At 34.7% G+C, this 13119-nt stretch overlaps 1 protein-coding gene across 1 annotated transcript in view; it reads right to left on the minus strand.

Annotated features, from left to right (window-relative positions):
* The window catches only part of NBEAL1 (neurobeachin-like 1), a 244930-nt gene that overhangs the window by 177436 nt on the left and 54375 nt on the right, over positions 1–13119 (minus strand). Inside the window, exons 5-7 of the mRNA XM_006862026.1 lie at positions 9580–9661; positions 8806–8933; positions 1140–1222 (exon numbers count right to left, since the gene is read on the minus strand). Of these exons, the coding sequence (XP_006862088.1) occupies positions 1140–1222; positions 8806–8933; positions 9580–9661 (293 nt within the window). The remainder of the gene's footprint in view (positions 1–1139; positions 1223–8805; positions 8934–9579; positions 9662–13119) is intronic.

The raw sequence follows: 13119 nt of genomic DNA on the forward strand, positions 1-13119 counted from the left end.
ATAGTTACCAGGGATGGAAAGGAAGGGAGAGTAGTTCACTTGCTAAATGGAAGACACATGGTAACTTGGGTGATGGAAGGCAATATACAAGGGGAAGGTTGGCAGAAGAATTATGGAGGCAGGAAAAGACACATGAAGGAGTGCAAGACTTAAAGGGAGCAGAGGTTAAATGTGGTTATCTACACAATCCTGCAATGACAGTCATCTACGGGTAGATACATGGATATCTACACAAGTTAAAATGGTATGGGAGGGAGAGACAGAGTATGAGAGTATATGAAAAGTATATAAAGGTTTGACAGAGGATATCATTCTGCAGCAGAAAGATGAGGCTACCTGCTTCCATAAAGATTACAGCTTCAGGAATCCTAAGGAGTCCTATAGACACACTAGGAGTCAAAATCGACTTGATGGCACTGGGTTATGGGTACAATATTTCTAAGCCACAAAGGCTCTCACACCTACCAAATTACTTATGTCTTCACTCAAAGGACCAAAGACTATCCTGAGACTACTATAAAGACTCCTCCTAAGTGAAATACATACATCGTTTACTGGTATGTTAGGTTCTTCTTCTGTGCCTTTTCAGTGAAGTCAGTGCCAGGCATGGCCTATAGAATACACGTGAGCTTGATTGTCTAGCTGAAGCCAGTATCACACTACTCATGGTCAAGCAAAGTGGCACTGAAATCATTTTCCACCAGGCAATAAACAAAGGATTGTTTCTGCCTTACTTTATTTATTAGGAAATGAGAAAAAATACTGAGGCAAATTGGCAAAATGTTAATATCTGGCAAACCTGAGCAGGAAATATAAATCCTGTATAAATTTTTTTGTATTCTTAAAATATGGCATGATCTTTTTGAAAATACAAAACGAGGGCCCATATAGGTCATACTAAATTTCTTATTTTCAGCAAAACTTCTGAACTTCTAAAATATATTGTCATTAAAATGATCAGCTCTTCTCCAAAGAACCAAGAACAATAATCACAGCCAAAAAGGAATTCAAGTACTTTACTGATGGGTTCTTAAACTCTTTATCTTATGAATTCACAAAGCTAAATCAAGGTCAGAATCAGAGAAAGAAAAAGAGAATGTCATCAAAATCAAACTAGAGAAACTTGAAATGCTACTTACGATAGAAGAAAGGTACGAACTCCACTGTGAGAGAAGCTGGCTTGTATTTCTGTCTGCTCCTTTCCACAGTACTAAGGATTCGTCTATCATTAAAATAAGGTAATTAAAAATTATAACATGGGCAAGTAAAAATAACCCAATTACAAAAACAACTATAAAACAATGTAATCTTTTAGTTTTAATTTGTGTACTAAACAATACATAAGCATGTTTGGCATAATCTTGAAGAAGTCTGGCCAATAACTTAAATGATCATCAATTAAAGGATTTTTTTCTTTAGAGTTAAACATTTTTTAACTGTTTAATAGTCAAACACTGAAGGAACCTGGCCTTAAATTTCCAAATATAACTATAAGAACATGTTCAATAGTATCCTAATATGACATCTAAGGCTAGCAAGCTTACTAATACAATGTATTCATCAGAAATCATGCTAATCTGCCACTTTCTGTACTTAAGTCCAGAACCATAAGCTTCATTCATTTTATGGATACAGATCCAGCATAGGCTGGGACATTTTATCTTTTTTTAAGGGCAACATCAATAATTTGAATGGTTATAATATTTCCACAAACCTTTAAAAGGCAACATAAATTTCACATGCTTTAATCAGTAACATTTCAATTCACATAAAAGTACTCTCTTAGATGGGCATGGGAGTATGGGGAGGTGGGGAATAACTATTGTTAAATGACGGGGAGGTGGGGAGTAACTATTGTTAAATGATAATGCCAACAGAAGAATGATGAAAATTAAAAAAAAAAGAAAAAATCACAGGCATTTTATTCAGGCCCTAAAAAACCTCTTAACATTTATAGATGAAAGTCAACAAAAATGGTAAAAAAATTTTGAATGAGAGCCACACAGAAATCCCATACATATAAACATGATTTACTGATAAAGCATTGGTTTGAGATGCCTTCTTCTTCACAGCCATAATTAAGTCTGCTTTCTGAAATTATGGAGTCCTGGTGTAGTGCTACAAGATAAGCACTGGACTGCTAAGTGAAAGGTCAGCAGTTCAAACCCACCAGCTGCTTCTTGAAAACCCTATACAGAGTAGATGTTGTTGTTGTTATGTGCCATTGAATCAACTCCGCCCCACAGCAACCCTGTATAGGGTTTTGAAGGAGAAGCTGGTGAGCTTGAACCACAGACCTTGCAGTTCAAATGACTTTGCAATCTGACGCATTAGCTCACAGTGCCACACCTACAGAGTAGCTAGGGAGTCAGAAATTACACATGAAATGACATTCCTTATAAATATTTCAAGATTAGAAAGAATAGCCTATTGCGATACATAAGGCAAATACAGTAGGCACAGCTGAAGTTAGTAATAAAGAACAAAAAGCTCTACAATCTTCATCTAATATCCAGATTCACCACAAATCATATCATGTCACTGTACTTATTTCCAAGTCTATGGCTATTTTCAATGTGTATGGGGCATTGTTGTTGTTAAGTGCTGTCAAGTCAGTTCCGACCTACAGGGTTTCTGAGGATCATCTGGTGAGTTTGAATTGCTGACCTGCAGTTCAAACCAATAAATGCTATGAGTCAGAACTAACTTGACGGCACTTAACAACTGTTCTTTAAATATAAAAAATGCACCACAGTAATGCAAGATGTTAATAATAATAGGATAAATAATGTATAGGGAACAGAGGAAGCATATGGGAACTCTGTACTTACTGCACAATTTTTCTGAAAACCTTTATTATGGTAAAAAAATGAGGTTTATATAAGACTGATTTCGATTTATCCATGAGATTATTTCCATTTGTGTACATTTATCAGAAATTATTATTTTATCTAATAGATTTTATATCAAATAAATACCCTGTGATACAGATGATAATAATAAACACTCTCACTTGATTACATAATAAAAATATACTTCTACAATTTACAATTAATGATGGTTATTAATCTGATTTCTGTCTCCAAAATATGTGTGTTGTAAATCCTAACCCCTGTACCTGGTGCAGTGCTATGGGACAATGCACTGGACCACAAAGCCAGTATGGTGACCACAAGGTCAGCAGTTCAAATTCACCAGCCACACCTTGGTTGCTATAAGTTGAAACCGACTTGATGACACTTAGGGAAAAAAAAAAATTGGTATCTGTGGCTAAGTACCCTGGTGATGCAGTGCATAAAACACTGGGCTGCTAACCAAAAGGCTGGTGGTTTGAACCCATCAGTCACTGTGAGGGAGAAAGATGTGGCAATCTGTCTATATAAAGATTTGATCTTGGCAATCCTATTAGGCATCATATCCTGGCTCTGCAGGATAAACAGTGGACTGTGTGAACCACAACCATTTACAGGGTAACAATGAATCAGAACTGAGTCGACATTTCTTAACAATTACTCTATTCTAGAGGGGGGCGGGGGGGGGTTGTTACGTGCCATGGAGTTGGTCCTGACTCATAGTAACCCATGTACAGGGTTTTTGAGGCTGTAAATCTTCATGGGAGCAGAAAGCCTCATCTTTTTTCCATGGAACAGCTGGTAGTTTCGAACTGCTGAACTTGTGGTTTGCGGCCCGATTCGTAACCACTACGCTACCAGAGCTCCTTGGTGGTAGTGGTGGTGGTGGTGGTGGTAGTTAGATGAGTCAAAACTGACTTCATGGCCATGGGTATTTTGTATACCTGTGATAATAATCTCATTTGGAAATACATTCTTTGTTAATGAAAAAGTATTAATGTAGGCTGTGCCTTAAATCAAATCTTCTGACATATAAAGAATTAGATAAGTAAACATAAAAAGTCGAGGTGGGGGAAAGATATATGCCACTCCACATGAAGATCACAAATGAGTCAAATCATGAGAAAATAAATTAGTTTCTTACTTAAAACCACTCACTTACAGTATTCTGTTATAACAGCACTAGTGAACTAAGACAGTAACATACTCTAAAGTCCCTGTTTCAAGAGCAGAGATAGCAGTTTAAGGACTAAAGTGCACCTGACCAAAGCCATGTTATTTTTAATAGCCTACTATATACATGTGAAAGTTGGACAGTGATTAAGAAAAGGCTAAAAAAAATTGATATATTTGAGTTACGGTGTTACAAGAATATTAAAAGTGCCATGAACTGCTAGAAGAACAAACCAATCTGTGTTAAAAGAAGTACAATCCGAATGCTCCTCAGAAGCCAGGATGGTGAGACATCAACTCTCACGCTTCAGACATGTCATCAGGAGGAACTAGTCCCGGAGAAGGATATCATGCTAGGTAAAGTGGGAGATCAGCAAAAAAGAGAAAGACTTCCAATGAGATGCACTGGCACAGAGGCAGCATAACAGCTTAAATATAGTATGTTAAATGGGCTCAAGCTTAACAACGACTGTGAGGAAAGGGCAGTGTTTCATACTGTTGTACATAAGGTCACTATTAGATAGAACTGACTTGATGGCATTTTACAACAACAAAGTCTACATGTTCAATGTAACATGAGCTGTTGTAGGTTGCCAGCCATTAAACTCTAACTCATAGTGGCCCTATGTAAAATTGAATGAAGCACTACCCAGTCCTGCACCATCTTCACAACTGTTGCTGCTTGAGCTCACTGGGTCAATTCTTCTCACTGTGGGTCTTCCACTTTTTGCTGACACTCAACTTTATCATACATGATATCCTCCTATATATATAATTTTCATTATAGATGTGGTAAAAATACAGTATGTTAACATAAAGAAAAAGGTGAAAACTATTATAGATAACACAAATCATAGCTAATTTGAACTACATAGTTTCAATATATTAAGTTAGTAGGGTTAAAAATGAATTTGCATGGAACATGTATACTTGAATGCTCCATTATTATCTATGATATTTGGGCCAACCTCCTAGTTCTTAACACATAATAGGTGTTAACTGATATCTAAGAGGACAGGCAAAATGCTTATCTGTTTTCTAAGTTCATGTTCTCTGGTTATTTTCTGTACTTTGTGTGTGTGTGTGTGTGTGTGTGTGTGTGTGCTCCTGTCATGTCATGTCCCAGACATTACAATTTTTCTTAATTTTTAAATTTTTTATTTGGAAATAGCTTCTAATTTCTGGAATAGTAGCAACAATAAGAGCATTGCAAAGAACATCCAAATAGTTTACCTAGGTTCATCATTAACATTTCCTTTTAGCAAATGTTAACAATTGCTTTAGCATTGGCTCACTCTGCCCATATATATTATACACATACACACACACATATGTATATATATACATATTCACACCAATAATATTTTTCTGAACATTTATGGTTAAGTTATGGCTCTTTGCTTCTAAAAATTCCAGTGTATATTCATATATACATATATATATATAGTCTTGTATAACTACTATACACTTATAAATTTAACACTGATACAATACTTTTATCTAATCTACCACGCACACACATTTCACTTGCCAATTCACAGCCTCAGAAACCTTACACGAGTTGGAACTGACTCATTGGCACATAATAATAACAATTATTTTAGGAAATCTTTCTAACCTTGAGAGATTCTGCAAGCAGAATCAAAATTGAACTAATAATCAACTCTATTAATCAAATCAAATCACAAGTGGAGATAAAATTATCCATCAGTTTCATAAAAAAAATATATAACTTTTTATGACTCTGTATAACTTTAATTACAAGTGTTTAAAATTGTTTTAGGTACAAGAAAATACACTAAGGTGCTTTAAAACATTCATAAGAAAATGGAATTGGAATTAAAAGGTTATGGAATTTTTCTACAAACTTTTTGATGCCCATCATATATATATTCCAAATAAACATTTAACTTTGGAATAAGATTAATAAGTAAAGTAACTGTCTTTAATGCCCTACAAATAAGGTCATTCATAAGCTAGGGATTTCTCCTAACTCAATGATTTATTTGTACCACGATTTCACTCTCCAGCAAAGTCAAAGCTGAAGAAACCAAGCCTAACTTCTTGCTTTACCATTTACCTCTTATTTACATTTTCATACATCAATGTAAAACAACTTGATATGAGAAATAATCCATGGGCAGCATCAAGCATAATTCCTGGCACATACATGCATTCATTAAATGTCATCACTTATCCTCTCTTCCCCAACTCAATGTAATCTCACATAAGTATAATTCTCTTTCTAGATTATGTCATTTGTTGTTGTTCTTAAGTACCGTTGAGTAGGCGCCAACCCATAGCAACCCTGTATAGGGTTTCCAAGGAGCAGCTGGTTAGCTTGAACCACCATCCTTGCAGTTCAAACGGCTTTGCATTCTGGTGCATTAACTCACAGCACCACACCAGGACTGCTTACTTTTTTTTTTTTTTTTCATTTTTGCTTCAAAATATTGGGTTTTTTCATTTTTTGTTTTTTTTGCAATTACCAATTTTTTAAAAATATGTTCTGGGATCTATTTTTAATTTCTGCTCTCCTTCCCCCATGTCTTTAAATTCATTTTGCCCTAACTATTACTGTTCTTGTTGTTAAGTGCCGTGAAGTCATTTTCAACCCATAGCAACCTTCTTGTACAGTGTTTCCGAGGAGCAGCTGATGAGCTTGAAGCACCTACCTTTCAGTTCAAACCGACATTGCAGCCCACAGTGCTAGACCAGGACTCCCTAATTATTATAAATTTCCTTAAAAGTCTGTCACGTTCCTTCAGTAATTTTAAGCTCCTCTGTCTTACTGTCTATAAAGAAAAATCCTATACTCCATGCCTTAAAATGCTCTCTTAGGTTTGCAGCAGTTAAACAAGTCCAGGTGGAGGACAGGAAAGTAGCAAGAGTGGTAGAAAGACACATATTTTCCTGAAAAAAAGTTCTGGCACACAAACGGGGAAATATATTATCCCAATTTTATGAAGTATCTACAACAGGTAAATACAAAAGTCAATTAGTAATTACCAGGAACTAGTTAAGAGAGGATATTAGGGAGTTGGTGGCTTAATGGTTACTGAGTTACTAAGTTTGTTTGGATTACGAACATTAAAAAAATATATGGTGGTAATGGTTGCACAATACTGTGAATACAACTAATACCAGTGAATTATATACTTAAGAGATAGCCAAAATGACAATTTTTACGTCATAGATATTTTAATAAAAAATAAACAAAAGAATGTAAGCTCTGGCATAAACTTTAAAATAGAGAGAACCTTGATTGCTCAGGAACGAAAGTTGTGAATGAGTAGAAAGAATGCAAAGGGAACGTTGTTCTATGTCTCTCTGAGTGTTTAATGAGTCATGAGCAGTACCACAGGGAAAGCAATAGGTAGTCACTGGAATTTTGTCAAATATTTGTTTTCACCCCTTCCAGTCATTTGGTACAAATGAACTTCTTGGCCCAATTATAATAGATGGAGCCATGTTACTAATTCCACCAATGGGCTCTGAACTCTGAATGAAAATGAGATGTATCATGTACAGACCATTAAATTATCAATGTTTAAGATCTTTCAGAGCTTTTGTTTCCCTCTATAAGCTCAATAAGCCTTAAACGCTGGCTGTTCTGTCAGCTTTGGACCTTGAGTGACTGTGAAGAATAAAGTGATAGACAAAATTAACAAGATATGCACCTTGTTATGTGTGGCGCTGTGGGTTAATGCGCCAGACTGCAAAGCCGTTTGAACTACAAAGTCGGTGGTTCAAGCTCATTAGTCGCTCCTTGGAAATCCTCTACAGGGTCACTATGGGTCAGAAACAACTCGACTGCACTTAACTACAACATCCTGACTGATACAATCTTTCCAAAGAAAAGGGCAAAGCACTTTTTCTCTGGAATAATGGGGAAATTATAAAGTTCAATAGAAACAGAAGTATTCAACAGACCTTAGTACCTTCTTGTTAATAAACAGACAAGTCTCAGGACAACTTCTTTGAATTTATGAAAGAAAAGTAAATATATAAAAGCAAAGGTTATTATATTTATGTCTTAATTATCTACTGCTGCTATAACAGACACATCATAAATGGAAGGCTTTAACAACCAAAAATTTATTCTTTCACAGTTTAGGAGTCTAGAAGTTCAAATTCAGGGTTCCAGCTTGAAGAGAAGGCTTTCTGTCAGTTCACAGTTTAGGAAGAAGATCCAATATCCTTTCAACATCTGCAGACCCTTAGAGATCTCTGCGTGTCTTGGCATTAATCTTTCTCTTCATCTAGAAGGTTCACAGTACAAGGACACTGGATCCAAAAGACACACTCCACTTCTGGCTCTTCTTTCTTGGTAGTACTGAGAACCCTCTCTAGCTACTTATTTCCCTCTCTTTTTATGTCTTATACAAGAAAAGGTGATGCAGGCCAGATCCCAGGAAACTTTCCTTGCATCTAATCAGGATTGTGACCTGGCTAAAGGTATGTTGCATCCCACCCTAATCTTACACTTACATGAGACCAGGGATGCTCACATTAGATCACAGCAAGGAGATGATTACATCACTATATAATCACCAATCTCTGAGATTCATGGCTGAGACAAGTTGACATATTTTGGGGGAACACAATTCAATCCATGACATATTAAAATTACGATACTTAATTCCTATTTTTTCCAATTTCTACTTCTTAAATTTGTGGGCCTTTCCAATTGTTTAATAGAAAACTAAAGCTGCTTTTATGAGTTGCACATACTATCACAGTCACATTTTAAATAATTATTATAATTTATTAAACATACCCCGAAATTCTATGTCTCCAGTTCCGATACGGATCATATAAACTTTCACAAAATGCCAATGCATGGATTACAAATTCTTCAATAGCTGTCTGATCTGCCATTTCCTTCTCTTTTTGTTTGCTTTTTAACTGAGAATAAATTTTTAAATAAAATTTTACTTACTTAAAATTATTAAGCCACATAAGAAGTTCAATATTCTTACCTATATCATTATTACACCACATTTCATTTAATATCTAAAAAAAACCCTTTTTTTAAAATTCAAATTAGCCTAAATATCTCCTTTGACTTTAAAGAGAGTACGTCAATCATATGAAGTATATGTACCCTTATAAAGTTTTAATATTTCCTAGAAAAGGTTTAAAATAACAATCAAACAGGTTTTTATAAAACAGTATGCTTTCATTACATGGATAAATGACAAATAAATATGTAATATGATAAATTGTCTAATTCTGAAATCAATTACTAAAACACTGTTACTATTTAAATATAGCAACAACATTATCAATTGTTCACATTTAGATAATATTTATAAGATGTCTGAAAGATGAGGGTACTTCAAAAAATGCATGGGAAAATAGAATTCAAAGACAATGAAATTTTCCACACACCTTTTTGAAGCCCTCTCACTTATAGTACCCAATCATAGTTTTAATTATTTTCTCAATTATTACCTCCAAAAACATTTAACTTTACTAAATATAATACAAAATAAGTAAAACTTAGTTATTCTCAGTAAAAAAATAAAAAGGAATATTGATTCACACCTACTTGCTGAATATAGAGTGTTGTCATGGTAATAACATGATTGATATATGAGCAAGTCCCAATTTCTTCCACGTTAGATAGATTTCTGTAAGAAAAAAAGTCATATATTTATTTCATGTGAATGGTTAATCACAAGTATGATCATGTACTCAGGTTTAATCTTAAAAACATCTGTGGGGCAAACAAAATGCAAATGACAATTGCTTTTTAGCGATCAATACGGTTTTGTAATTGTTTTTCCATTGAGAATGTGAAATACACCCCAAGTACTAATTAACTAATACAAACAAAGGATGTTTAAGAATTAGATACTACTTAGTTAGCATCTCTCTTAAGAAAAATAATTGCAAAAAATATCAAAAAGTAGAAACAAATTAAGAAAATCACCAAAATTCTTGTATTTTGGTATATTTTCCTCAAATTTTTAATTTTTTCCCTACGCAGATTCTTTCTTTTTTACCTAGTGTTGCCAATATACCACATATCTAATTTTGCTGTTATACCGTATACTTGCCATTTTGCTTTTTTGAAGTTAAAGTTCCCTTTTTAGACATATTATATTAATAGTTACATTAAAAGTTTTTGAGAAAACAACCAGCATCGTTACAATACTCCAAAGGCTATAGTGGTGGTGGTGGTGGGGATGTCCCGTGGAGTTGACTCCAACTCATAGGGACCCTGTACAGGGTTCCTGAGGCTGTAAAGGTTCCTGAGGCTGTAAATTTTTACAGGAGCAGTAAGCCTCATCTTTCCCATTTGACATATTTTGGATGGCTACCAGAACTCGACCAGATAAGGATAAAGATGCTTGATTCTCTAACTGTAAATTGCTACAATTTGATAAACTGGACCTTTGCTCATGGATGCAGTTGCTCAAAAGCCCAATCAGAATGGAAGGAATGGGCTGATAGGGAGGGGGCAGTTTAGACATTGGCTATCAAAAATGGGAGGCTATAAAGGCATGAAGTGACTGGTTTAAAAGCTTTAATGGGTGTCCTTAGTTTCAGAATGAGGGGGTTAAAGTAGAATCCCCACTGAGTAGTTTTCTTCTTTTCCCAGTGGATCTGGAGATGGGGTGGAGGATGATGGTGACAAAATTCTATGGTTCAACTGCAAGTTAACTGTTAGCAAGATTAATTGTGACTATCACTGCTGTAATTGTAGAAAATTTGTAACTAAAAGAGGGGAGCAGATAATCTTTCATTTCAGGAATATACGATTCCAGGACCATCAAGAAGAAAGAGCATGAGTGGAGCATGAGATCCTACCTAGAAAAGTTGTGACAGCAGAGATGGCGGCAGAGGTGATAGCATGGAGTGATAACGCAGCTGCGGCCTCTAGGTACATGGACTGATAAAAAGTTTGTGTGCCTTCAGGAAGGAGGCTGGTTTGAAGAGTGTGCCCTTTGGACATTTAAATGAATATGTATTTTTTATTTTGTGTGTGTATATCAATTATTTTTGCTTTGTTGATTTGTGAAAAATAAGATGTGAAAGGGAAGCTCCAGGGAAGAAGGAGGGTACTGCTGTGGCATGGTGGGGATTATAATCATTGAGATGGAACAAAATGTATGATTGGTTGAAAGTAAAGCTAATGATCTTGTCTGTTAATTTGCACTCAATTCACACAAAAAAGTTAAAAAACAAAAACATGGCAATCAATTCATTTTGTTAAGTGCCACTGAGTTCGTTCCCACTAACAGCAACCCTATATAAGGTTTCTGAGGAGCAGTTTATGGGTTTGAATTGCTGACCTTGTGGTTCACACTCCAGTGTTAATCCTACATCACCACACCTATCAATAATTGCACTGAATGTAAATGGATAGAATGCACCAGTCAAGATACAGAGAGTAGCAGAATGGATAAGAAAACAGAATCCTTCAATATGCAGTTTACAAAAGACACATTTACATACACAGACAGAAACAGACTAAAAATCAAGGATGGAAAAAAAAAATGTCAATCTAACAGCAATCAAAAATGAGCAGGAGAGGCAATTTTAATCTCTGCTGAAAAAGACTTCAATGCAAAAACCAGCATAAGAGACAAAGGACATTATATCATGATTAGAAAATCAATTGAACAAGAGGACATAACCATAATAAATATTTGTGCTCCCAATGAAAGTCTCAAAATATGTAAATCAAACAGTTTTTAACAAAGAAAGAAAAATGGTGTTGATAGGCTTTCTGGAGGTAGTATTGTCATAATTTTAAATTTGTAAAAATACACTTCATCCTTGAAGAGCGATCAGTGAAGCAAGGTTAAAAAGAGGTATGTTTGTACTAAAACCACTGAATGATATACTTTAAATAGGTGAACTGTATGTTATGGATTATAATACTATAAAATTGTTATACTTAAAAAAAAAATGATGACAGGTTAAACCTGAATTAGTGGAAGGAGATATTCCAAAATAGAAAATATATACTTGTATATATATAAGAAAATTTCAAAAAAATCTTTACAGTGGTAAAATGTAATTTATGTGATGGTAAAACTGTAGAACATGAATATTATCAGCTTTGCTACACTATGGCTCTAAATTAGTCTGCATTTTTATTATATCTCTTTTCTCTCTTTTAAACCTTACTTTTGATTTCTCATCAAATGTAAGAGAAGACTCTAAATAGAAACATGCCCTTTAAGTGACTACTGTTAAACATTAAAGAGTCCTGGTGTGGTGTTGTAGGATAAACAAAAAATGTGTCTAAAGTTTTGGAAGAGTCTTAAACTAGGAAAAAAACATTTTAGTAATTCTTTTAAAATGTTTCCATGATTCCTACAATCAAAAGCAATGTGCAAATAAGCCAAAGGTGAAAAAAAAGGGCAAATTAATTCCCTACTTGTCTGCTAATTAATTATAAAATATTTTAAAAGCAAATAGGAAATAGCTTCCAAAAAGAACCATAACTCAAGAGGTATATGATGCCCCCAGCCCAATGGTTCTCATATTCTTACATGCAGAGTACACATTGAATTTATGAAAAATCTAGATGCCTGGGATTTTTTAAATTACAATGTCCATAAGTAAGACTCGGGCTCTATTATTTCTAATAAGCTTCCTAGTTGAAACTTACACACCAAAATGTAAGCCATATTGACCTAAGCTTTACACCTGGAAAACAGAATAATCTATATATCTATAACTGCATTTGGTAAAATTATAAAATAGATTTTAAAAATGCATTTCCATAAATGGTAATGAATAGGTTTAAAATGTAAATTTACAGATTAGGACCATATGGAAAATACTAGTGCAATAAGCTGGCCTAATAAAACCTAATGTCACTGTCTACTCTGGTAGCATAGTGATTACGAATCAGGCTGCAAATCACAAGGTCAGCAGTTCGAAACTACCAGCTGTTACGCAGGAGAAAGATGAGGCATTCTACTCCCATAAAGATTTACAACTTCAGAAACCCTGTACAGGGTTACTATGAGTCAGAACCGACTCCACAGTACATAACAACAACAACTCTAAAGCATGTTTTAAAATCTTGGCTAAATCTGTCTATAACTAGATATGTTGTTGTTGTTGT

Source organism: Chrysochloris asiatica, unplaced genomic scaffold (genome assembly GCF_000296735.1).
Source record: "Chrysochloris asiatica unplaced genomic scaffold, ChrAsi1.0 scaffold00045, whole genome shotgun sequence".
In the NCBI taxonomy this organism is placed as follows: Eukaryota; Metazoa; Chordata; class Mammalia; order Afrosoricida; family Chrysochloridae; genus Chrysochloris; species Chrysochloris asiatica.